Raw genomic sequence first — 25,742 nt, forward strand, 5'->3', positions numbered from 1 at the left:
ACTGAGTCCATCAGAAGCCAGCAGCCGGGAGCTGCTTCCGGATCTGCCATTTGGGTGCAGGGTCCCAGGGCTTTCGGCCAATCTCTGCTTTTCCAGGCCATAAGCAGGGTGCTGGATGGAAAATGGAGCAGCTAGAACATGAACCCGTGCCTATATGGGAACCCAGTGTTTTAAAGGAGTAGGATTCACCTATTGTGCCATCACACCAGTCCTGACATTTATGTTTCTGATTTTATGTTTAAAGATTATTCCACTTTGGGCAGGTGGTTGGCACAGCACTGGAGGTCACCTGAGACACTTTCGATGTAAGTGGAGTTCAATTACCTTATTTCAACTTCCTACTGATGTACAGCTTGTAGGCAGCACACGGTGGTTCAAGGAGCTATACAGGTCCTTCCTCTTATGTGAGGGACTGAGATCGAATCCTGGACTTTAAACTTTATCCTGACCCAGAACACGTATTTGTGGCCAACACAGGTGTCAACCAGGAAGATGTATAGGAAATTTCATTTTCTTATACTTTCACCTCCTAGAGAAAAAAGTACTAAAAATCTCCTGTTCAATTTCCTTTATTTGTGCTAAATCAGTTCTATGAAACACCAGGGCATCATCTGCATGCATTTTCGGTTTTCAGGCAGCATTGGGAACTGTTGTTCAGTCTTACTCGAGTGAGCAGCAGGCTTTTCTATTGCTCTCCAAGCAAAGCCCGCGTGCAGGGTGATCTAAAGCCAGAACAGTCAATATGAACTTGTCTGTGACCCTCCCCTCACCCACGGTCACGTCTTCAAGGAGGAACCCTGTGAAGACTCCCCTTCCCGCACCTCAGGAGAAGCAGAATTCACCGCAGCACCAGAGGGGAAACATTAGAGCCACAGCCTGGACACCAAGGGCTTCCACCAGACTGGTTTCCGCAGGGATAGAGAAGAGGGACGTCCAGGGAGCTCTCGCCGAGTCACAGTAACGTCAGCTTTAACATCTCCTCCAAGTGATGTGCCTGGGTTGAGAAAGCAAGCTGAGGGAAGCAAGAGGAAAAGGACTGCCACACGTATTTGCAGGTTCTTCTGGGTTTCTTTACAGTGGCTGGGAGTAAATAAATATTACGGATATTTGCAAAGAAGTCATTCATTTTTTGCCTGCATTGTGAAGAAAAGATTAATTTTCTCTTTTCATGAAAGGAAACCTCTAAGCTCTTCCTTGCTTGTCATTTCAAGTATTTCAGCCCAACGGAAATCAAGAATGACTATCTAGATTAAGATGAAAATGAAGGATTCAAAAATTTTCTATAGAAGTGTATATAACTAATAAGGACTTCAAAACTTTTGATCTATTTCTAAAACTCTTTTTGTTATATTTTTATTTTGATTTTTTTAATTTTGTGGTGCAATTTCATATAGACTGGGATTCCCCCACAAACTCTTACCCCATGACAGATTTTCCCCATGTTGCTATAATAGTCCTTCATGAGGAGTCACAATTCTCCAAAATTGCTGATACAGACAATGTCAGACAGTCCAGCATCTCATTGTCTACACATTTCTAACAGTTTCATTGGGAGTCATTTCTTTTTTTTTTTTTAAAGATTGAATTTTATATTCCAAGTAGATGGAGTTTAGAAGTTGGGAATGGCACTCTTGGGGATTTGTACAAATGAAATAAAATCCGCATATGGGAAAGTTATCAACCTGCACGTGTTTACAAAGTTCCTTTCACAATCCACATGCCCACCAACTGATGACACCCACAAGCTGAGGACCGGATAAAGAAAATGTGGTGCATACACTATAGGAGACTATTCAGTCATAAGAATCAAATCATGTCTTTTGCAAATAAATGGATGCAACTGAAAACAGTTTTGTCAGTGAAATAAGCCTGTCCCAAAAGACATGTTTTCCCCGATCTGTAATAGCTAAGATACATAGTACAGAAAATATGTGATCCATATGAGTGAGATTGAAGATGTGGGATTGGGATTTGGTCATTTTTTTACAACCTTTGTCTATAATCTCAAGGAATAGCAGGGTTTTTTTTTTTTTTTTTAGGTTTTCTGCTTTCTGTGTTTTGATACCTTTACCTAACAGAGTGAAGCCTGTGACTGTGAAGTGAAATGAAAGCACACCACTGAAAACACTGGAAAAAAAAAAGAAGGAAAGAAAGAGAATGGGAGGAGAATGGGACAGAGGAGAGAAGAGGAGAGGGGAGGAGAGGAAGTGCAATATACATGAACCTTGTTCATTTTCTATAAATAAAATGAAAGTTGGGAATGGCCATTGACTCCTCCCTGCAATTTTGTAATAGATTTTCCTCTCCCTTCACATGATGCACCTTAATATATATTGGTGAATTTGATTGGCAGAGATTTTATTTGAAGAATCCTATTTCTATATTGCACATTATTTTGAACACATATGATGAGATATTTGTGGTACTCTTCCTACTTTTTCTTTTCTTCCAAGTTTCTTATATACTTGTATCTTCTTTCTTTTATTCTTGTATTTGAGGAGCTTCAAGCAGTGCCTGACCACACAGTAATCCGTGCTATGTCATTCCATTTGTCTCCCTTTATATCTTACATTTTGACTTTGAAACTGATAACTTAATAGAATCAGTTTGGGGATTTGTCATTTCCTTCTATATTCTAAAATAAGCCATGGCAACAATTTGTTTCACATCGGGAAAAACAATTGCAGAATTATACTGGCCTAGTGATTTTATCAGAACTAAAATGTTGCCACTTTAAAACTTTTATCTTTGATTACTTTTGTTTCTTTTTAACTTTTTAAATAAATTTTCAGATTTATATTTTTCATAACTTACCCAAACTTTGTGACTTTCAAAATAGCAGTTTAGATCATAATATATTACCTATTTTAATCAGTTTAGTAAAGATTTGTTCTTTCTCTTAGTATTATTGATTTTTTTATATAATAACAAAGTGAGAGTTATAATTTTGTTGTATTCAAAAATTGGGAGTCATTTCTAAAACTCTTATTCTACACAAGAAATTACTGAAGATTTTTTTGTGCCAGCCTTATAATAGCAGAAAAAAAGTTACTGTTTGCTGACTTAATCTGTAGTATTTGTCATGATAATGAAAAGAATTAAGGAAACAATAGCATAGCATTGTCTTTTATTTTAAAATAATTTTTAGTTTTGCATTTGCATTTTTAACTGTTTTATTCAGAAGTTAAGCACAAGTATACATTTCTTGTGCCTGTCAAGACAAACTATTATTCTTTCCCTGTCAGATCTTACAAAGCTCTAGCGCCATGAGACAGCTTGCCACACATTTCAGAGTTATTTCTCTTTGTTAATCCTTGTCAGTACTCAGGCCTAAATTATGATTTTTGAACAGTGAAATCTGATGAACTCACTCTGTGACTCTCTCAAAGCAACTATTTCAATCACTTTAGGCAGCTGGTCTGCTAAATGTTTCCACTTTTGAATTACTGCTACTGTTTCAAATAATTGTGTCATAATAGTAAGCATATTTAAAATGGCATAATAATCAAAAGTCCAATTTTGTATCACATCTACACATAAGGAAGTTGAGATAGAGACTCACGAACTTCAAATGTACTCTTACTTCTCAGTCAAATATTTTCAGTGCATTTCTTGAGCACATAAAACATAATTCTAGACAAAACCACATATCTAGACAAAAATTCATATAGAACAGGTATATAACTTAATGTGGATGCAGACAAGTATATATTTATGAAAACACAGCTGCAATCTATTCTAGAAGTCTATTACCTCCAAAAACTATTCCTATTTTGAATGTATGTATCTATAATAGAAACATTTATTATAAGAGCTATTTTGTTAAACTATTTATTTGGTGAAGCATTATGTCTTTCACTATAATGTCATATAGGCAAATATTATCTCTAAAATAATTAAAAGTTAAATCTAAAAATATGTACTCAGCCCGGCGGCCTGGCCTAGCGGCTAAAGTCCTCGCCTTGAAAGCCCCGGGATCCCATATGGGCACCAGTTCTAATCCCGGCAGCTCCACTTCCCATCCAGCTCCCTGCTTGTGGCCTGGGAAAGCAGTCAAGGACAGCCCAATGCATTGGGACCCTGCACCCGCGTGGGAGACCCGGAAGAGGTTCCAGGTTCCCGGCTTCAGATTGGCGCGCATCGGCCTGTTGCGGCTCACTTGGGGAGTGAATCATCGGACAGAAGATCTTCCTCTCTGTCTCTCCTCCTCTGTGTATATCTGGCTGTAATAAAATGAATAAATCTTTAAAAAAAATTTTTTTTAAATAAAAATATATACTCAAGTATAAAGATTTCAGTATGCAATACAGTATTGAATGGAAGCTTTCTGGATGCCATTTTAGCATCAGACATTAAGAAGTCATCTTTTTATATTAAATGATAGAAAATGTGGTAGTGCTCGCTTTGGCAGCACATATACTAAAATAGGAAAAGGTGGTGGTGTACCTTTAATGATCTCTTTCACAGCTCTGAGATGCTCATGAAAGTCTAAAGGGACTGGATCTGTATAGCACTGCTGAGTAATGCTTAGTTTATTCATCCTTTCAAAAGAAATCAATGGTTTTCATTATTTTCACCAGTCTGAACAAATATTATTTGATTCTGCATATAAATAAAATCACTATCTTTCCCATTCATCTCCAACCTACTGCCCAATTCACATAATTTCACAGAAAAGGACAAGCAATATCATTAAGTGATTATTTTAATCATCATGAATAGCACGACTTAACCTTTATTCACAAGTGGTATGTTGGGGAAATGATTTTGATTATATAGCTAGAACAAAGAGCAACACGAACTGTGTATGTCTTCCTAAAATGCATAGGCCAGTGTTCATAGGAAGGGTTCATAGAAACGTTCATAGAAACCTTCTGTTTAGCAAGAGTCACTTAAAAGTGGTAAAAAGAATGATAGGAGATATAAACAAATAATAACAATAAACTAAAAAGAAGTATTCTGAGGGCTTTCAGTAGGATGTACTTTGGCATGATAAACACCTGGATGGCTGGTAGTGAGAATGTTTGAGAGATCTGTGAAAAGAGAATGCATCTTACGCAGAAGCCAAAGTATACAGGTCCTTTGAGGACACCTCAAAGAAATCATGATGTGCCTTCAATGTATTCAAATGTGTCTAGCAAGGTTTAAGCACATAGTTGTTGTGGTTTTTTTTTTTTTTTAAAGATTTTATTATTATTGGAAAGCCGGATATACAGAGAGGAGGAGAGACAGAGAGGAAGATCTTCCATCCGATGTTTCACTCTCCAAGTGAGCCGCAACGGGCCGGTACGTGCCAATCCGATGCCGGGAACCAGGAACCTCTTCCGGGTCTCCCACGCGGGTGCAGGGTCCCAATGCATTGGGCTGTCCTTGACTGCTTTCCCAGGCCACAAGCAGGGAGCTGGATGGGAAGTGGAGCTGCTGGGATTAGAACCGGCGCCCATATGGGATCCCGGGGTTTTCAAGGTGAGGACTTTTAGCCGCTAGGCCACGCCGCCAGGCCCAGTTACTGTGTTTTAATGAATAGTTTAATGGTGTGAGCACAAGGGGTGAAGACTGCTGGACGTGGCTTGAGTTAGGATACTGTCATTGGAAATTCTTAAACATGAGACAATAGCTAACATATGCTTTTTTGCACTCAAAACTACGAATTGGATGATAAAAAATGTATTGAGGATGATGGGGGGAAAAGGATCAGATCTCTAGATGACAAACTGCAAAACCGAAGACACTGGTAACCAAAGTATAAAAGACAATAGTCAAGTGTCGGATTTTAGGAGTTAACTCACTGATCACCTAAAAGAATATGCCTCCTAACTGCTGGAATAAGAGATGATATGGTTACATCCTTTTAGAATCAGACCATGCCAACCTTCCAAAGGTGCTTGTGGGATCATTGAGAACCTGAGTTTAAAAGAAACATCCTCAAACTCCCCTGGATTTTTAAAATGCAATATTAAGCTCATTGCCATAAAAAAAAACTATAGTAAGAGGCTACTAGCATATAGTGTTTTTAATTTATGCCTTTTTCCATTTAAAGTTTACCTTTTATTCATTACCTTTTTCCATTATTAATGTAATTTCTATCCTTTTGATTATTATGCTTGCCATCATATTATTTACACAGTCCATACTGACAAATTATTTCTTCTTCTATCTCTCCTCTTTTTTGATTTCTTCTTCCTCTTGTTTTTCCTTTTTCCCCTTTTTCTCTTTCTTCATTCTCCTCTTTCTCTGCCTTCTCCTCAGTGTCTTGTCCTCTCTCATATTTAGCCATCACAGGATTATGCACCAAGGAAATTACAGTTCTCTTCACGATTTCATTCTACTTGGCTTCTCTGATCATCCCAATTTGGAAAAGACTCTGTCAGGAGTTATCACTATCTTCTACTTAATTACATTACTGGGTAACACAGCCATCATTCTTGCATCTCTCCTGGAGTCCCAGCTCCACACACCAATGTACTTTTTCCTCAGGAATTTATCTTTTCTGGATTTGTGTTTCACAACCAGCATTGTTCCTCAGATGCTGGTTAACCTGTGGGGCCCTGATAAGACCATCAGCTTTGTGGGCTGTGTCATTCAACTCTATGTCTACATGTGGTTGGGCTCCATTGAGTGCCTGCTCCTGGCTGTCATGTCCTATGATCGTTTCATAGCTATTTGCAAACCCTTGCACTACCTTGTCATCATGAACCCACATCTCTGTATCAAGATGATCATCATGGTTTGGAGCATTAGTCTGGCCAGCTCTGTAGTATTATGTACACTCACCCTGAATTTGCCTCGATGTGGAAACAACCTTCTGGATCATTTCCTGTGTGAGTTACCAGCTATGGTCAAGTTAGCCTGTGTCGACACGACAGCAGTTGAAATGTCTGTTTTTGCTTTAGGTATTGTCTTTGTCCTTACACCCTTGATCCTTATCCTCATATCCTATGGCTATATTGCCAAGACTGTGCTGAGGATGAAGTCCAAAGCAGGCCAGCGAAAAGCAGTGAACACCTGTGGATCTCATCTCACTGTAGTGTCCATCTTCTATGGAACTGTTATTTACATGTACTTGCAACCAGGGAACAGTGCCTCCAAAGACCAGGGCAAGTTCCTCACCCTCTTTTACACCATCATCACTCCAAGTCTCAACCCCCTCATTTACACATTAAGGAATAAAGACATGAAGGGTGCCCTGAAGAAGCTGATGAGAGTCCACCATGACTCTACAAAAAGACAGAGAGGAAGCATAGAAAAATAGTAGAGTGGGTCTGGTGCAGCAGCCTAGTGGCATCAAATAAAGACTATCAAAGAATAGCAAAACTTTATCTAGATTTTAAGTGTACATTCACAGTGGCTACATGAAAATAATGGATCACATTTAATGTCTTTTAACTCAATTGAAATACCAAAGGATAAACTTCCTTTCTTGTTACACTGCAGGTCTTGCTGGCAAGAAATGTTACAAATACAATTATGGTACGTAGTTTTTCCTTTTTGCTATTACATCAGACCCTACTTGCGGTATTAGCAGAGTGCACAGTCTCCTTTAGGGCTTCCCTTGTCGCTGAATCATCTTCAAGTTTCAGGTTCTAAAATGGGGTTTCTATCATTTTGCACACACCCATCCAGGAGCAGCACCCTAGTGCACACCGCCGATTCTCCGCAGTGCCGCCAGGGGCGCTGTGGCCATGGCACTCCAGGCTTGGCCACAGCGGTCACGTCACAGTGAGAACTCACTGTCCAGAACCCTGCGGGGCCCCGGGTCCTTGCAAGGCGGCCAAGCCGCTCCTCCGCCGCGTTCGCTCTCCCTTCGTGGCTGCCGGAGTTCAGGTCTTCCTTCCTGAGAAGCTCCATTTCCATCCGAGTCTGCAGTCCGAGACCAGCCTATTCCAGCAGGAAGTGCCGAGGGCGTTGGTCGTCATCCCCTCTTCCTCCCGGGAACGCCATTCCGGCCATGTCCACAGTCCCTCGTGGATCCTCAACAGAAACATACAAACAGGAGAGCACTCTGTTCTGAGGAAGGCGATGCCCACCTGCACGCTCTCCGTGCCCAGGAGAAAGGGCCTGGGGGGGGGGGGTGGCATTTCAGGAAGTTGCTGGGGCAATTAGGAGCAGGGAGACCCACGCCAGCACCCTGCAGGCAGCTTCCCGCCACAACCCGCCTGCCCACGGACCCTGCGAGCATGGCCATAGAGACGGGCGACCCCAGCCCTGTGGAGGACAGCCCCTCGTGCCAGGGTGTGTGCCCCACCCATTGGCTACAGGGTGCTGGCCCTGTCCGCCCTGCCACCGCTGCCGCTGCTGAGACTGGGGCCAAAGCCCCTCATCTCCTCTGATAGCACCATAGCACCGTGCAGCTGAGGGACAAGGCCAAACAGGGCTTCTATGAGGACACGGCGCAGGACCCCGGTGATCACTGGCGGGCACTCACGTGGACTGCGGCTGGAGGATTCTGACAGGAGGGTCTTACAGAGATGAAGAAGCAGTGTGTTAGTTTCACCTTCATACCTCCTCCCCCCGCCCCAACATGGGATGTATAGGTTTTGTTTCAGCAATGAACGTCACACATAAAGCTGTGTATTTCGACTTTGGAGTCGAAGACCCACCTGATTTTCCCAATGAGAGCCAAGCTAGCACTCTCAGCCAGATGGAGTGTGCCTGCATGTCAAGCCACGAAGCCCTGAAGTCCCCTCAACAAGTACCAGACTCCCTTCTGAGAGAAGCCCAGGGCTGAAGCTGCACAGAGGCTGTATCCCCAAGTGATCTACTGGTCGGTGGGAGAGGGCATCACCTGGTGGTTAGCACAGGGCAGGTGTTTCTGCTGCGAAGACCACCATCATGCACTCCTGACGGAGCCTGGAGCACCGGGGCTGCATGGCATCTTGGTGTGGGTCCCTGAGTTAGGTATGAGAGAACTCACCAGGAGCAACATTTTTGGGAGGGATACACAATGCATATACCCACACTGTGGAAAGGACACCTTTTTTTATTTGTAAAGGTGGAAAAACTTTACAACTAATTTTTGGCTTTTTGTTTTAAGGACTGAACACCAATAATCAACTTTTTTGAAAAAGTCACTCTGGGGAGGAGCACTCTTGTATACTATGGGTGGGAGCTGGTCTGTTGGCCCCCTGACAGCCTCTCTAGCACAGTTCATGGGTAAATCTAGGTTTGGATGCAGGAAGCCTGTCCTTGTGGGTATCATTGCTACCTCTGACCCGATGGTCACGTTGTATCACTAAAGAGAACACCATCTACCAAAGAATCCACACTGGAGAGAAACCTTATGGATGTTCCCAGTGTGGCAAAGGGCTCAGGGACAAATCAAATTCCAGCAGTCATCAGAAGATCCATACCAGAAAGAATCCTTACAGATGTGAGGTGTGCAGGAAGGCCTTTTATCAGGGTTCAGCGCTGTGCCAGCACGCCAGAATCCACACCAGTGAGAAGCGGAATGCGTATCATGAGGGTGGCACGTCCTTCCGTCGGCGCTCAATCCTCATTGGACATAAGCAACTTCATACCAGGGAAAGACCCTATGAATGGGGTATGGTGAGTGTAGAAAATCTTTCAGAGTGAGCTCCACTCTGGATACAATAAAAGAACTCATCACAGATGAAAGCCCAGGACGCTGGTGAGGACGGGATGTCCCACTCTCCACTCTCCATTTCCCCAGCCTCCATAGTACTTCAACCCACAATGCCCGAGTGCAGCGGCCGTGGTGTTTATACTCTGTTTCTCCTTCGTCCTCTTTGGTCCTCCTTGTCTCCTATTGGTCATTCCTAATTCCCTGAACCCATGATTATGGGATCCCAAAAGCAATCTGCTGGACCTTGCTAGTCACCATTCAGTCTTCAAGAAGCATATTCATTTCCAGGAGTCTGTTGATTACTTTGTCAGCACAGTAAAAGTTAACTGGTGCTTGGCAAATGTCGGGCACTGCCCTAAGGACTTTACACATATTTAACTCATTGGATCTGTTTACTGTACTTGTAAGATAAGGAATTTGAGGCATAGGGCCTGGTGTGATGGCTCAATGACTAAAATCCTCACATGGCAAGCGCAGGGATTGTATATGGATGTCAGCTTGTTTCCCAGCCGCTTCACTTCCCATCCAGCTCCCCCTTGTGGCCTGGGAAAGCAGTCAAGGATGGTTCAAAGTCTTAGGGGCCCTGCTCCCACATGGGAGACAGGAGGAAACTCTTAGCGCCTGGCTTTGGATTAGCACAGCTCCTGCCACTAACACCGTCTGGGGAGTGAGCCACCGGATGGAAGATTTATCTTTCGCCGGGAACTAGGCAGCTCCACTTCCCATCCAGCTCCCTGCTTGTGGCCTGAGAAAGCAGTGGAGGACAGCTCAAAGCCTTGGGACCCTGCACTCTTTAATGCTCCTCTAGCTCTTTCTAATGCAACTCTTCCATGTGGCTCATGATGAGCTGTTATAAGAAAGGAGTTAATAGAGATAAAATGCATTTTTTTTATTTGGGCAGCTGTGCTAGTACCTGGCAAGGGCATCGCAGGAACCCCTCCATTTTAACCAGTGAGTCAGAAGGCTAGGGGTCTAAGATTTGCCACCCATGACTGAGACGGGAACCATCTGTGGGCCTGAGCCTCTAACCGTGGGCTCTGCACTAACTCCCAGTAGGTAGCGTGGAAATGAAGTTGTGGAGCACTCATCTGGTGTCCTTGGAGAAACAGAAAAGCGGTTGTTGCTGAGTACAAACACTAGAGAGACTCACGATACATGTTGAATGTGAAAAATCTGGAAGGTTTTCTCTCTACAATAACCCCAGGGTACAATTAGGTGACTGTCCTTCCGTTTATCAGACATTTTACTCTCAATCTCCTAAATTTCTGGGACATCGTTCAAAGCCTACAAATAAAAGGCCAAATGCTGATGAACCTCATGAGAATCCTACTGAAGTCTTAAGATCCATGGCGCCAGGGACCCTCTGCGCTGCCCCCCTTCACATCCATTCATAACCTAGTTTAACTCAGGAGCCCGAAGAGGGGGTTCAAGCAAGGCTCGCTGAAGGAAACAACTTCTGATTTATGTTCCGGGGGTGGAGAAAAAGAAGGAGGTGTGTTCTAAAACAATTGTTGAGAAAAGATGTGAAAAATTCACTGAAGCTACAGGAGAAGTAACGGTAAATCACACCGGATAGGAGAGCAGAGAATGAATACCCACACATCCTGGAAAGGAAAACTATCCTGGCAGCGGTGGGATTCGAACCCACGCCCCCGAAGAGACTGGAGCCTTAATCCAGCGCCTTAGACCGCTCGGCCACGCTACCTGACTTATGGTCCTCCTTTCCCCACTTTCTCCCTATGAGTTGGCGCGGTCTCCCGCCGCGCTTCAGAAGCCTTTGCTGCTTGGAGCTGTTTTCGGGCGTCGCTCCCCGCGGTGCCATCAGCACCCCTGCTCCGCGCCATCAGCACCCCTTCCCGACGCCATCAGCGCCCCTGCCTCGCGCCATCAGCACCCCTGCCCGGCGCCGTCAGTGCCCCTGCCCCGCGCCATCAGCGCCCCTGCCCCGCGCCATCAGCACCCCTGCCCGGCGCCATCAGCGCCCCTGCCCCGCGCCATCAGCGCCCCTGCCCCGCGCCATCAGCACCCCTGCCTCGCGCCATCAGCGCCCCTGCCCCGCGCCGTCAGCACCCCTGCCCGGCGCCATCAGCGCCCCTGCCTCGCGCCATCAGCGCCCCTGCCCCGCGCCGTCAGCACCCCTGCCCCGCGTCATCAGCACCCCTGCCTGGCGCCTGGGTACAATCTGAGGAAGAAACCCTGGCGCCCTTTGTCGCCCACGCAGGAGTGACGGCGAGGCGGGCGGAGCTCCGGGGACGCTGTAGGCTGCTGGTGCTGGAACGCGGCGACACCACGCGAGCCCTGCTGCTGACAGACTTCGAGAAGGATTTGACCGAAGGTCCTGAGGGGAAATGGGGGTAGGGGTCCTACAAACCCGGCAGAGCCCACGGTCTCTGAGCGGCTATAAACGAGGAGATGGTGGCTCCCAATTCTGACAAAAACGTCCTTAGAGCGATGGAGAGGGCGATCCGTGTGGGGACGCACGGAGCAGCGTCGCTCCCTGCCGGGGTGGGTGTGGGAGGCCGCGTCCAGCCCGGGACCCGGGGGTCCCCCCATTGCCCGGGGGCCACCAAAGCGAGCTGCCAGGGAGTGTGTGGCTGAAAACGACAACACTTGTCCCCCAGCGGACGATCGGGTATGCCCCAAGAGGCGTTGTACACACTGCTTCGGACTTGGAGAAGTATTATTGTTTTCGCTCCCCTCTGTTGACCTTCCCTCACTCCCTTATTGCGAGAAATAGTTCAAAGCAAACGATCTGCACCTTCGTGGGAAACGTGGGCTGAGGGCCAGGAAAGCTCTGGCCGCCGGACCCGGCTAGCGAGGCTGCTTGGGAGGCTCTGGCGGGTCCTGAGGGCATCGGGGCTCGCCCCGGAACCCCGACCCGCCTCCAGGGAAAGGCTCCCGCGTCGCCGCTCTCCAGAAAGGGCTATGTCCCCCTCCACAGATCCCCAACGCCCCACTCACGCATGCACCGAGTGGAAGAAGCCCAAAATACTGCAAGTGCTGAGAGCCTTCAACTTGAACCAATCGGCACTCGCGAGTGAAGCGTTCTTAAAAACTGAGCTTAGAATCTGTGCTCCTTCTACGCTTGAAATCTCCAAAACAGTGAAGGGCCTTTAAGTGTAAAACAACCGCACGTGAAAATTGAACATTGGTTTTTTTCTGAGCCGGTTCCTAAAAACGTTTGCTGCACAAAACGACTTTCCCTGACCGGGAATCGAACCCGGGCCGCGGCGGTGAGAGCGCCGAATCCTAACCACTAGACCACCAGGGAAGCTGCAAACCTGCTTCAGTAAAACGTTTACCAGGTTAAAGGTCCGTTTCTACGCGGATGATTCTCCTCTCCCGTTGGGCCAGCAGCCCTGCCGACCCCCAGGCTCGCACGCTCCAACCGATAAACTCTGGAGAACAGGGCGAGTGGCAACGCCGAAGAGGTAATTCACACTCGTAGCTGGATGGTGGAGACTCTTAACTGGGTGGGGTGAACTAGAAATTAGCGTTGCTTGTAAATCGCTGCAGAAATTCTTGTGATATTAGGTTGTAACTGTCTTCTTGTCTTTCTCTTCATAGTATGGTTTAGCCATTCGAATACAAGAATGTTTTTGAAATTTATCTTTGGTTTCCTGAAAATTATAACGGTGCTAATTAAACATCTACGGCAAACCTTTTTTGAAGTATTTGATTCATTAGAGTTCATTTTAAGGTTGTGTGGGCGGAGCCGAAATAGCTCAGTTGGGAGAGCGTTAGACTGAAGATCTAAAGGTCCCTGGTTCGATCCCGGGTTTCGGCAGAGTTTGCCTTTTTTTGCTATTTGGAGTTTTCTTTCTATAAATAAAAATATGCCTCGCCTTCCTTTTTTTTTTAAAGTGCATCTTATTAGAAATCGTAAGGGAGACCCAAACGCATTGTAATAAAGATTGTTTCGATTGAAACCAACTTTGGACTTCACCACTCATCTAAATGTAAGAGGAAGAGACAAACGTGCTGAAGTAAAACCACTGTCCCCTCTATAACAGCTGGTATTTTCTTTCTTGATTTGAACTTTATACCAGGTTTTTCTCCTTCTCTAAACTTACCCTCCCCTCTTTTTTTTTAATAACTAACCCTTTGGAGTTATTCCAGCAGGTTTTTTTTCTTTTTTAATTTATTTATTTTATATGAATTACATTGCATTATGTGACGCCGCTTCATAGGCTCTGGGATTCCCCCCACCCCTCCCCGTGCCCTCCCCCCATGGTGGATTCCTCCACCTTGTTGCAGTATTATAGTTCAAATTCAGTGAAGATTTCTTCATTGCAAGCATATACCAGGCATAGAGTCCAGCATCTTACTGTCCAGATAAATTCAATGGTTTCTTGAGGAGACCATCTCTGGTCTGAAGGCAGGGCTGGCAGAATATCATCCCGATCAATTATATTCCAGCAGTTTTAAACTAAAATCAGGATCCTTAAGGGATTCCTTCCGTTCTTCATGAACCTCCTTTCTCTCACAGCCCCTCCCAGTCTTATTCTCCGCTAGCTTTTTAAATTCCTACAAAGAGGAGTGGTCGTCCGAACAGACACCTCTGCAAGAGAAGGTTATTCTGAGGGACACTTGTTAACTTTCGTTACTGACCTTGGTCTGTCCGAACTTGGTGTTTGCTAAGTGAACTTTTGCGCAACTCTGTAGGATAGTGACAGGAATGGCAAGTGGACTGCAGCAAATGTTTCTGAAACAGAAAGTCACTCACCCAAGTTTAATTGGAGAAGCTATTTCCTGGGCGCTGGTGGTGCCGTCTGCAGAGACCGCAGCAGGGAAGGTCGGGGTACTCTCGCCACTCCCACCTCCGCCCTTGTGTATTTGATCTCAGTTCTTCTTCACCGGCCTCTCTTCAAGCTGCAAAATACCAACGTCTTCTTCCTTAGACAACAAAAGGGGAACAAACACCTTTCCATCCCGCCCTCACATGGTATGCCTTCTAATTTCAGGAAACCATTACTGCCAACTTCCCAACTTTCACATACCCTGGCTTGCTCTTGACCGTGCACTTCATTTGGTGCAGGATCCAAGCCTGCCGACAGCCTTTCTGGGCCTGAAAACTATGCTCTCCACAGCCTGCTCCGGGTGCGACACACTGTGCCTGCACTTTCCGGCTGCTCCATTTCGAAAACCGCCTCGCCTCTGGGTCCCTCTTCGAAACCGCTACCGCCCCGAGTCCTGACAGCCATCTATTTCCTTTTTAAAAATGTTCTAAGCAAGTGTGGATTAGCATGCATTTATAAGAAAGATTCCATGTTACCCTTACCTGGTTGTTCCTGGTGGTAACACTTTGCAAAACTCTAGTGCAATGTCGCAAGCTGAAAGTGGAAACACTACGGTCAGTTCACACACATGTTGCACACACCCTCCTGCCTCAGCGTCACATCAGGCAACAACTAATCTTTCATTTCAATTTAATCCTTTCTGCGACCGTTGTATGTATGGACTCACACATTCAATAACCTCATTCATTAAAATACATTCATTAAAATACACTCAGAAAATCGTCCATTTGTTTCTTTGCTTTACTGAATGGTAGTCTATAAAACGAATCACCACGATTTGAACTCACCAAAGGACATCTGGGTGTTTATTACAAAATGAAACTGCCCTAAACGTTTGTGTGCAGCTTTTTGCGCCCAGTCGTTGTAAATGCAGAGACATGGCAAACCCCTATCTTGGATTATAAAGTTTGCCATGCAGAGCCATTCTTCTGCAGCTGTATTTGCAAAACGCAATACAGGACATTGCCGTGCTGGCGGGGGACGGAGCAGGGCAGCCTAAAGAAACCACGACGACACCAAGCCTCAGAAAGAGTTTATTTGGTGCCCTCGATTGAGTCCGAAACTCGAAGGCGGAGCAAAAGGTTCCGTGGTGCACTTGTGCATAACCCCATCGCTAAGTCTCTTGGTCTTCTGCATACAAGCATGAAGAGATTTTTAAAAAGGAAAATCCCGAAAGGGGGAGTTTTTTAAAAGGAGAGACCGGGTCTTGTCGAGTATCCCGGGCGGAACTGCAGGCGCCGCTCGCAGGCGCGGTCCCACCGCCGCCCAGCACGGGGAGTTTGACCTGCTCCGTGTCCGGCCTGGGCCGGGTCCCCCCTCCTTAGACAACCTGGAGCCCCCAGGCTTCCCCGGGAACCCCATGTTGGTGCCAAGCCCAGTGCGGACGCCCGCTCCACACAGCGCTGCAGCTCCGAGCTCCCGAGCACCCGCGATCCGCCGGCCTCAGCCTCCCTAGGAGCTGGGATTACAGACGCGCGCCACCGCGCCCGGCGCTCCACGGGGCTGCTCCGGACTTCCAGGACTTTGGGAGCCGCTGACGCCGAAGCCCGCGGGGGGTCCGGCGCAGCCACTTCTTCCCTGCCAGTGCAGGCTGCCTAAAGCGGCCGACTGTGGGAGGAGCTGGAGGAGGTGGGAATGTTGTCTCTGGAAACTTTACAAATAGGTCCATTACACAAATAGCCACACATCTGGAAAGGGAGCGGGTGGAGTTCTGTATACTTAGCAACCTTCAATGCTTTGAAAAAAAAAATCACCTGGGGATCATTTTAGCAATGCAGATTTAAATACTGTGATATGTAGGTCGGTGATGAAGTTTCTACATTTCTAAGATACTCCATGTCACGCCAGTGTTGTTGATGGACTGCTGAAGGTTGTCCAAGCTGTGGAACCTCTTGGCTCTTCTGGTTTCCAGCTAACAGTCACCTCAGGATGACATTCCCACATTAGAATGGAAAAAAATTAAGTAGAAAACGAGAAACCCAAGTTCAGCCCCATAAGTTAATAAGGACATTTCCCTTCCCCCTCTTCAGTTCTCCATCGTATGCAAATATTTGTTCCATGATACTGTGCAAAATGCCGTGCACACGCTAATATTCGCACAATTGCAAGTTCAGTACATTTACACTTAATGGTAAGCGGGAGATGTGTAGAGACAGCTGCTCAGTCAGTACTATAAGTCACGTGTGTGGGGACCTTTGAGAGAATATACCAAGTCCTCCCGGAAAAATTTAGGGCTAGAATGCACCCTTCCTTGGAGCTTACTACCTGATAAGGAACAAAGACAAATCTGTGAAAGTTAAGACTTCCAGGAAAGTAGGGGCTAAGGGGTGGGCTCACCAACACAGGCACCTGACCTGCGCTGAGGAGTGGTCTCACCAACACGGGCACCTGACCTGCGCTGAGGGGGGTGTTCACCAACATGGGCACCTGACCTGCGGCTGAGGGGGGTGTTCACCAACACGGGCACCTGACCTGCGCAGGGTCTGAAAGTTGAGCTGTAATTAGGCGGTGTATAAAGAAGGCATGGCAAGATCCTTTGCCTGGAACTCCAACAGGTGCAAAGCTGAAGCAGTGCTCATGTCTTGGGAAATCACTAATTCCTACTTCAGTTAGACCTGACCAGAAATCAAAGACGACCAGACCAAGAGGAGAAAGATAAGGTTGCCAAGAAAAAGTTACCTTTTTTGGAGATCACCAATCTCCAAAAAGTGACTTAAGGTAGCAGGTCTTTTTGTATCCCACCTCACAGTGGATTTTGGCTGATGTGATGGAATTCACCATATGGTGCTGTGCCAGTTCCAGGCCTAAACCATAAGAAAACTTGCACCTGCTTCCTATGCACCTACACCTGCATGATGCCTCCTGTCAGAGTGTAAGTCAGCACTCAGTGAGAAACTCGGGACAGTCTACTGCCAGGACTGCAGAAGTGGCGTCATGGTTCACACACAGAGTAACTTTACACAAATTGCACAGCAATAACCTGTGCTCCTGTCTGATGAAGTACACAGGAAATTTGCACCTTCTTCACTGTTGGCTCCAGAACTCAGATCCAATTCTGGTCCCCATTCGTCTTTTCTGCAAATGCCTTTTACAGAGGGCCTTGTGTGGCAGGTGCAGATAGAGAGACCATGAGACCAGCAAGGCCGGAAACCAGATTGGAAATCAAACTGAGGCTGTTACAGTGATTGGGAGAGAGAGGGAAGTGAGAGAAATGATTGAAATAAACCAGTGGTGAAAGAGGGAAAGAAAGGAAGAGAGAGAGGAAGGAAGGAAGGAAAGAAACAAGTCATAGTGCCATAGGGTTATGGCTTGATCAGGACTGGGTTCTCCAAACTTAGACAGGGTTTTTAAACTTTAAAATCTTAAGTGAAGCCATGATAGATTTAGGGTGAATACTTGATGGGCTTGCAGTATCTAAGAGCTGGGCCTGGGGGACATCTGAAATCCTCAAGGGCTCACTCTCAGAAGGTGTTTCTGGTTATTTCACCCAAGTCCAACCCCGCCGCTCTCTGTATTTCTTGTGTGACAAAGAGGGAACTATCAGGATTCTTTGTGGTTCAGCTGCTTCAGCCTAGGGACTCAGTAGGCCATGGCAAGTGGGGGCAACTGCGAGGCTTCTGGCCCTCTCCAGGCTATGCACTTCTCCCAGGGAACCCTCGGAGCCTTGTCGGATGCATGGAAGCTCCCAAGCTCTGCACTGGCCAAGTGCCTGGTAAAAGTGGTGATAAACTGCAGAAACCAGCTCCAGCCAAGTTCAGAGCTCGGGAAGGGTGCATGGAGTCGGCGATAAAGAAAGACACGGACACGGTCACTTGGTGCACTCTTGCAACAGCTCAAGAAGCTGTCCTTTTTTATTTTCTCAGACACATCACAAGCTTCTAAACAAACAACTAATTGCTCTATTTTTACTTCAAGACTAAGAGGCATGCACGGACATTTGATCACTCCGTCTGTACTTCAGGGCTAAGCAGGTGCCCCTAAAGATAATTCTGCAAAATACTGTATTTATATTCTTCAAAGCAAGCCATTATTCATTCTTCAGTGGTAGCCATGGAGCGGCAGCCAGGACTCCAAGGCCAAGGCACATGCGACTACCTGCTAATCAGCAGTACATTCCTATCACATTTTATTTCTACAATCTATCCATCATTTAATGGGAAAAGTACATCACATGAAAAAAACATAAAAATCTAAGACAAAAGTTTCAAATGTTAAATTCCCCTACAATTACAGGCTTTACAACCCCATAAACAATCAATAATTAAAAGCATATTTCTTTAATAAAAGCATCCTTAATTCCATTAGCTAAAAATTATAGAAGTGGCTAAAACAGTTACATTTTCTACACTCCAAAGCAATTGCAAAGACAGGTAACCTTTAAGGTCACAGTAACTATATTTATTGCCCCAGCAGTTTCAGCTCATATTTCCATCACTTGCATTAATATTTAGGATATTCATCAAGCCCTTTCCCGGAGGGTGCGCTACATGTCTGGGCCAGATTCTGAGGCAATGGTTAGCACACAATAAGGTGTCCAAAAATGGCATGGGCTTAATTGTGCTCCTGTGTGTAAATTGTTAAAGGCCCTCTCACCAAGACATTATCAGTGAAATTAACTGTGAAACTCACATTGTTTACAAAAGCCATCTCACAGGGGCAAACAAAAATGCCTCAATAGATTACAGAATTCTTAGTGGGGTGCTTGAGTGTCCATGCAAACGGGGTGAAACCACATCAAAATGGTCAGAGACACATCTCAGGTGTTGCAGTTTAAATAATGAAAAGCTGATTTAAACTATCGGAATATGGATTGAATGTGTCCCTTCCAATTGGTTTGTTTGCTGAAATGTAATCCCCATTGTGAGGTATTGAGAGAGAAGAAATTTAATCTGACCATGGCTTTCAGAGACAGCCTGTAGGAGAAGAATAAGTAAGATCCAGGGTCCAACTTCTTGGCCTAGCGGCTAAAGCCTTCACCTTGCACACGCCAGGATCCCGTATGGGCACCTGTGCTCCCTGGTTGTGGCCTGGGAAAGCAGTTGAGGACGGCCCAAAGCCTTGTGACCCTGCACCTGCGTGGGAGACCTGGAGGAAGATCCTGGCTCCTGGCTTTGGATTGGCTCAGCTCCAGCCATTGCGGTCAATTAGGGAGTGAATCATCAGATGGAAGATCTTCCTCTCTGTCTCTCCTCCTCTCTGTATATCTGACTTTGCAATAAAAATAAATTAATCTTTAAAAAAAGAGAAAGGGAGATAAGCTTCAAATAATGATACAATTGGAGGGGCTGGTAGAAACAGACCAAGCCACTGAGGTTTCCAAGCTTAGGGATGTTTGTATGGCTTCTGCCTGAAATCTCCAAGGAGCAGGTGTGGTGGTTATACGTTAACTACTGTGAAGGCTGAGGTAGTCTTAATAGAGCCCTTGCTACTTATTTTTGTCAAAACCTAAATCTTGTGGTCCACTGGCAAATATTTGTTGCAAGGGGCTTCCATCCTGGTTTGCTTGGTAGGCACAGGCTAGTAAGGACCTGCAGAATGGCCTGCTTCTAGTGCCAGGCTCTCACAGGGCACAATGTCTAAGATGTAAGTTTCAGTTCTCTGTTGTACTGACCACCCCCTCCTGTCCTTTTTAACTCAATTTTTCGTTCTTACTGAAAATTAGTCAATAATCTGCTCACCCCTTAATGAATCTTTGCTTCCCTCTTTATAGTCATCCAAAGAGGATCAGATGGCCTGTTAAACAAAAAATGTCTGAGGTCTCTCTCAGAAATGTAATTCAGAAGCTCAGATTTCATTAGAAATCAAGGATGTATCCAATTAGACTGAGGTTTGCAAATTCCTGTGAAACAGGAACTTAAAGAGAACTACACTGAATGCTTGCGAAGAATAATGTTTAAGTGGCCCAACAGTGGCTAAATCCTTACCTCACACGTCCCAGGATCCCATAAGGGAGCTCCACATGGGATCCCAGCACATGCAAGGCAAGGATTTAGCCACTAGGCATGGCACTAGGCCCAGTTACTTAACTTTTGTTGCATTAACATTATTATGCAAACAAAGCAATGATAGGACTAGCCAATAATGACAATTAACAGCAATTAATATAGCTAATTACATGCTACATATGTAAGAAAAATACATAATTACATGTTTGTAGTATTTCTGTTCTCACTTTTTTCTATTTTTTCTCTCATTTCTTTAACTTCAAAACTAGCAGATATTTAAGTCTAATAAACTGCATTAAGATAATTTAAAAACATAAATACAGAAGGATAAAATGCAATAGAAGTACTTGAGATAGTTACAAGACATATTATTTATATTCCACAAAATATAACAGTGGCATGTTTCTTCTGTCCCAGAATGCAGTAATATATTTTCTACCTGCTTTGTTTCCTTTTCTAATATTGCCTTTGTGAACTGTAGGCAACATTCAGGATATCATTCTTCTCTTTGATAGAGTGCTGCAGGTTGAATACAGTCCAAAGAGAAATTCACTTGGACTTTTGGTTCTGCTTGTATCAAGCCCTTGTTACCCAGATTCCTGGTGTCACTTGTATGTGACAAAAATCAAGCTGAATCTCTCTGTTTTTAATCCTCCAGAGATACGTATTTCCTCCTTGCAAAGAGGTCATGCTAATGTTTTCTATATCCTTCTAAGTTTAGTATATGTGCTGCCAAAGCTTGCACAAGTTGAATATCATTTCAACAAAACTTTTGAGCGGTGAATATTCAGGACTTGTCAGCAACAGCAAGTTTTAAGGCTTGTAGGAAATAGTATCTAACATCCCACAAAAATCTTTCCACTTTGTAAAAGTGGAAAATATAAAGCTTATTTGGGTTGATCCGCTGCTTGCATTCAGGTCCATGATGTCTGTGCACTCATCATGTCATACAAACGACTAACGTGTCTGTCACTCCAAGTACCCCAAAGCACACTGACTACTGAAGTCCATCCTAAGTTCATCTCTCAAGAAAAGCAGCTTTAAGACACAATAATGCTTTGGATTTGTGACCACTTTGTTTGCAATAGATTGTGCTTTCACTAAAGTTTTCATCTTGCATTCTCCAGGATCATGTATGGTTGTCAGTTCATGTCCTAGTTGCTCAACTTCCCGTCCAGCTCTCTGCTTGCGGCCTGGAAAAGCAGTCAAGGCTGGTCTTGGGACCCTGAACCATGCCACTTGGGGCCTTGTGGGAGATCCGCAAGGTGCTCCTGGTTCCTGACTTCGGATTGACCCAGTTTGGGCTGTTGCTGCCGCTTGCGGGGTGAATCAAGAGATGGAAGATCTTTCCTCTCTGTCTCTCCTCTCTGTATGTCTGACTTTCCAATAAAAATAAAATTAAATTTAAAAAGAAGAAGAAGAAGAAATGGAAAACATCCTATTCAACTTGGCTGTTTTTTTCTAATGCCATTTATATTTAGACATTTATTTATTCTGGCTTTCTGAAGCGTTTTAAAAAAAGAGAAGAAACACTGTTTAGGTGTATATGTTCTTGTCATAACCTATATAATATTGTCAAATACAATTTATGGGACTGAAGAGCCTAAGTGTTTTCTGCCTTTTGTGATTCTGCCTTACTTGCTTGGCTGGGGGCTGTGTGAACCCCAGGCCTGACAGTCTACCTGACACCTAGCAGGACACCCAGCAGGTCACCTGGCAGGTCATGTAGGCAGAACACTCCTCAAGAAGGCGGTATCTGGTGTTAGATAAGATCCACCGCCCTATAGCTCATCAATTTGCACTTCTGAAAGTTGCTTGCTTCAAACCCACCAACAGAAGCCTGCTAAATCATGACTGTATAATTAATAGCCTAAAATGTATAAGAACGCTGGGCTGTTCAACGGGGTGGGGGGGTGCTCGCTGTTGCTCGCTCTCTCCTTTTTTGCCCTCCCTGCTGATCCTGCTGCAGCCTCGGCTGCAGCTGCCCCTCCCCCTCCAGCCCTGCTGGGGGAGGTGGCTGGGAGACCTAGGCTAACCTGAATAAAGCACCTTGACATTAGCACCGACTTCATACTTGATGATTTTCTGGGGATTTAAAAATCCGGCACAACAGGACATCATTCAGATATTGCACTAGACCTCAACAGATTAGAGCAAAACAGAATGGAAAAATTTATAGTGGGTATTAGGAACATGGTGCAGAGAGAGAAAGAGAGAAGAAATGTGGAACAAATTCACACCCAAATTGAATTTATTAGAGATTAATAAATTCAAAGTGGTGGCCACCTGCCTGGGCGTGGATGGTGTGACAGCATGGCAGAGGCCCAGTCCTTCAGCAGGCTGGACTTTTTATAGTTTTGGGGGTCTGGGGTGTTCCTAGAGGTGGAGGAATTCCAAGAAAAAGAAGGAGTGAGGACCAGGTCCAGCTTTTCTGGCCTCTCTAGAGGCAAGGTGGTTGTAGGGAAATGCTGAACCTGGGGCGGGGGCAGGTCAGACCAGCCTTTTGAAAAACAACGTGAGTCCCTGGTGGGAGATTCTCCATTTACTATCCCAAAGGCACAAAGCAAACTTGTGTTCCTGTTCCCTTCAGCAGTTACCAAATTATCAAGGTGAACTACAGCTTGCTAATAAATGAGATTCCCAGGAACCAACAGAGAGGTGCCCAGAAAACCCAAGCCAGCGTGATGATGCTCTAAGCCTATATGAAAGTACTATCAAAACGACTGATTCTTGTTTCATGTTAACAACTTTTCTGTCTGCAAAGCCCACCTTCTCTGTTTGTCTCATAGGAGTATCTTTCTATTTCCTGAAGGGGAGCCTGCCTGTGTCAGGAACTGCTAATAAAAGCCAGTAAGAGTGCCAAACCACATTTGTTGAAACTTTGCCAGTGTCCCAAAAATCCCCCAAAGCACAACTTTCCATTTTAAGGTAGTCCTCTCCATTTTCACCCACAAAGTATTTCCATATTAGAGAACATTCCTCTCATCTGTGCTTAGAAAATGCAGTTTTGGGCCCGGCAGCGGCTAAAGTCCTCGCCTTGAAAGCCCCGGGATCCCATTTGGGCGCCGGTTCTTATCCCAGCAGCTCCACTTCCCATCCAGCTCCCTGCTTGTGGTCTGGGAAAAGCAGTCAAGGACAGCCCAGTGCTTTGGGACACTGCACCCGCGTGGGAGACCTGGAAGAGGTTCCAGGTTCCAGGCTTTGGATAGGCGCGCACCGGCCCGTTGCGGCTCACTTGGGGAGTGAAACATCGGATGGAAGATCTTCCTCTCTGTCTCTTCTCTCTATATATCTGACTTTGTAATAAAATAAAATAAATCTTTAAAAAAAAAAAAAAAGAAAATGCAATTTTATAGCAGGCAAACTTCTTAACATACTTTCTATGGCCAGTAACTACGACAGCCATCCTGTAAGCACATATCCAAGGAAGCTGCCTTCTGCCATTCCAAGTAGGTCAAACATCTAATGAGCTTCTACAGGTTTTGAGAAAAAGGGACCATAAAGTGGCTAATCTCAACAAGCCACTGAGACCTCAATACTGCAAGGAAGCAAGTCACAGGCACTTTCAGCAGTGTTGTGTGCGAGGTGTGCAGGATGGGTGTGATCTGAGACAATTCATTTTCTTTGGTGGGAAATTCATTATCTGAGTGCAACTTGCTAAGATTTAGACAAGCTCGGTTTGCAAGGCATGCACACGGATGAACAGAGTGTAATCTACATTTGAACAAAATATCATCAGAGGTTACCTTCCTGATGTGTTCACTGACCATTCAAGAACAATTCAATGCGTGTTTCAAAGTGAGTATGTGAGAACCAGGGGAAACATTTTGTTGTATTTTGTTGTTGTTATTGCTGGGATCTGACAACCGCTTTAATGCGGTGTAGACAGGATCATCTGAGTCAGTTCTGTGCAGTAGGCGGCCAGGCCTCGTACCTGGGTTTTTTATTTTTTTATTTGTCCTTGAGTTGCAACCTACGAATCAGGAAACCCTAATCAGGGGAGCCACAACATTGTGCGTACACCCTGATACTGTTATCTCCCAAGGAGCACTGGGTTTTGAAGATTTAGCCACTGAGCCATCGCCTCGGACCCAAGCACTGGGGTTCTGAAGTAGGAGATGAACATTACCTTCGACTAATTCTAAAGGTCTTGCGAGAATCGTCCTGAATTCGAGGGTGGATCTTCTCAGCTCTTCACGCGCAAGCTCTCCCTTGCCTGTTGTGCCACGTGCTGTTTTGATTATTTATCCTCCAGAGCCAGTTGTCCCTGTCCTGCCATCTGTCATTCAAATAGCGGTCACTTAGACGTGTTCAGTGACACCTGGATCGTGCTGGCATACACGTGCTAATCGGTTTTGTTTTCATTACCTGAACTCCTCGAGAATACAACCATAGTTGTCACAATGTTTGCTGCTAATGAAACCAGCGCTGCCCCGACGCAAACTCGTCCCTCTCACTCAGCCCAACAGGCAGGCAAGCGACAGGCGGGACGCAGGAGGCAACAGCAGACACGCACCCGCTCACCCCGCACTCCGAGGGGCGCTCGTCGAAGACCCCAGGAACCTGAGAAAAAGCCGGATTAGGAACCGCAGCATCAGAACCCCAGACTCCGGATAACGCCAGCCTAGGCCGGATGATGCCAGCTGGATTCTACTGACAGCAAGGGAAGTGCTTCTTACGTGATTTGTTCAGTTTTGTCCCCTCTCCAACCTCTACCCCCATCACCGAAAACCGGATTTTTCAAACCCCGGACTAGCCTCTCCCGAGAGCTGAGACGTCCAGGGCAAACACGGGAGAGAGCGCACCACCAGCGCCTCAGCTCCGGGCTCCGGCGGCTGCTGCCTACTAACCCCGGGGCTTGGAAAGGCTCCCGGGGAAGCCAGAAAAGAAGGGTCGTGAGCATCGTCCGCCGGGTTGTGGCAAGGCCCCCTCATCGCCGGACCAGCGATTCCCAGAGGCGGCACCGAGACCGCAGTTAGGTCCTTAGAGGACCGCCTGCAGGAGGCTGAAAAGTCGGTGAGGCTTGGGCACCGAGGAGATGACCCTCCAGGGAGTGAGTGAGCGAGCAAGCGAGGGAAGGCAAGGGCTGGAAACCAGGCATTGAGCCCAAGACAGATCCTGTTTAAGGAAGGCAACAACTGGACACTTTCTCGGTGGGAAGGATGAGATATATGGAAAAAGAGAGCGAGGGCTAAAACAGCGGGTTTTCTTCCTTTGCCGTGAAGACGAAGCTGGACAAAGCTGCAGGTGGACGCTCACGTTGCTCGGCAGTAAGTTTCGCAGATTTTCCATCTGAGGTGAGAAGTCAGGGCGATCAGTTTGGAGGGAGGGGATCCAGCAACAGCGAGATCGGCAACAAGTTTTCGGGTGTTGGAGCTTTGAATACGTTCCAGACGAACACTTGATTCTAGAAAC

The 25,742-nt window shown here is 45.8% G+C and overlaps 1 protein-coding gene and 3 non-coding genes across 4 annotated transcripts; 2 read left to right on the forward strand and 2 right to left on the reverse strand.

Moving 5' to 3' along the window:
* Positions 1–6,286: 6,286 nt before the first annotated feature.
* On the forward strand, positions 6,287–7,252 carry LOC131481866 (olfactory receptor 2W1-like). Its single transcript, XM_058672346.1, has one exon. It carries the CDS (start codon positions 6,287–6,289, stop codon positions 7,250–7,252), a length of 966 nt encoding a protein of 321 aa, XP_058528329.1.
* A 3,954-nt stretch (positions 7,253–11,206) lies between these two features.
* Positions 11,207–11,288, reverse strand: TRNAL-AAG (transfer RNA leucine (anticodon AAG)). Its single transcript has one exon. It is a non-coding gene; the product is annotated as a tRNA-Leu (tRNA).
* A 1,494-nt stretch (positions 11,289–12,782) lies between these two features.
* Positions 12,783–12,854, reverse strand: TRNAE-CUC (transfer RNA glutamic acid (anticodon CUC)). Its single transcript has one exon. It is a non-coding gene; the product is annotated as a tRNA-Glu (tRNA).
* Positions 12,855–13,297: 443 nt separating this feature from the next.
* TRNAF-GAA (transfer RNA phenylalanine (anticodon GAA)) lies at positions 13,298–13,370 on the forward strand. The gene has a single exon. It is a non-coding gene; the product is annotated as a tRNA-Phe (tRNA).
* Positions 13,371–25,742: the final 12,372 nt, after the last annotated feature.

This window comes from Ochotona princeps, chromosome 1, assembly GCF_030435755.1.
Source record: "Ochotona princeps isolate mOchPri1 chromosome 1, mOchPri1.hap1, whole genome shotgun sequence".
Lineage (NCBI taxonomy): Eukaryota > Metazoa > Chordata > Mammalia > Lagomorpha > Ochotonidae > Ochotona > Ochotona princeps.

Bases quoted from the DNA above. Each gene is read 5' to 3' on its own strand.
- LOC131481866 (XM_058672346.1), top strand. From the start codon at position 6,287: ATGCACCAAGGAAATTACAGTTCTCTTCACGATTTCATTCTACTTGGC.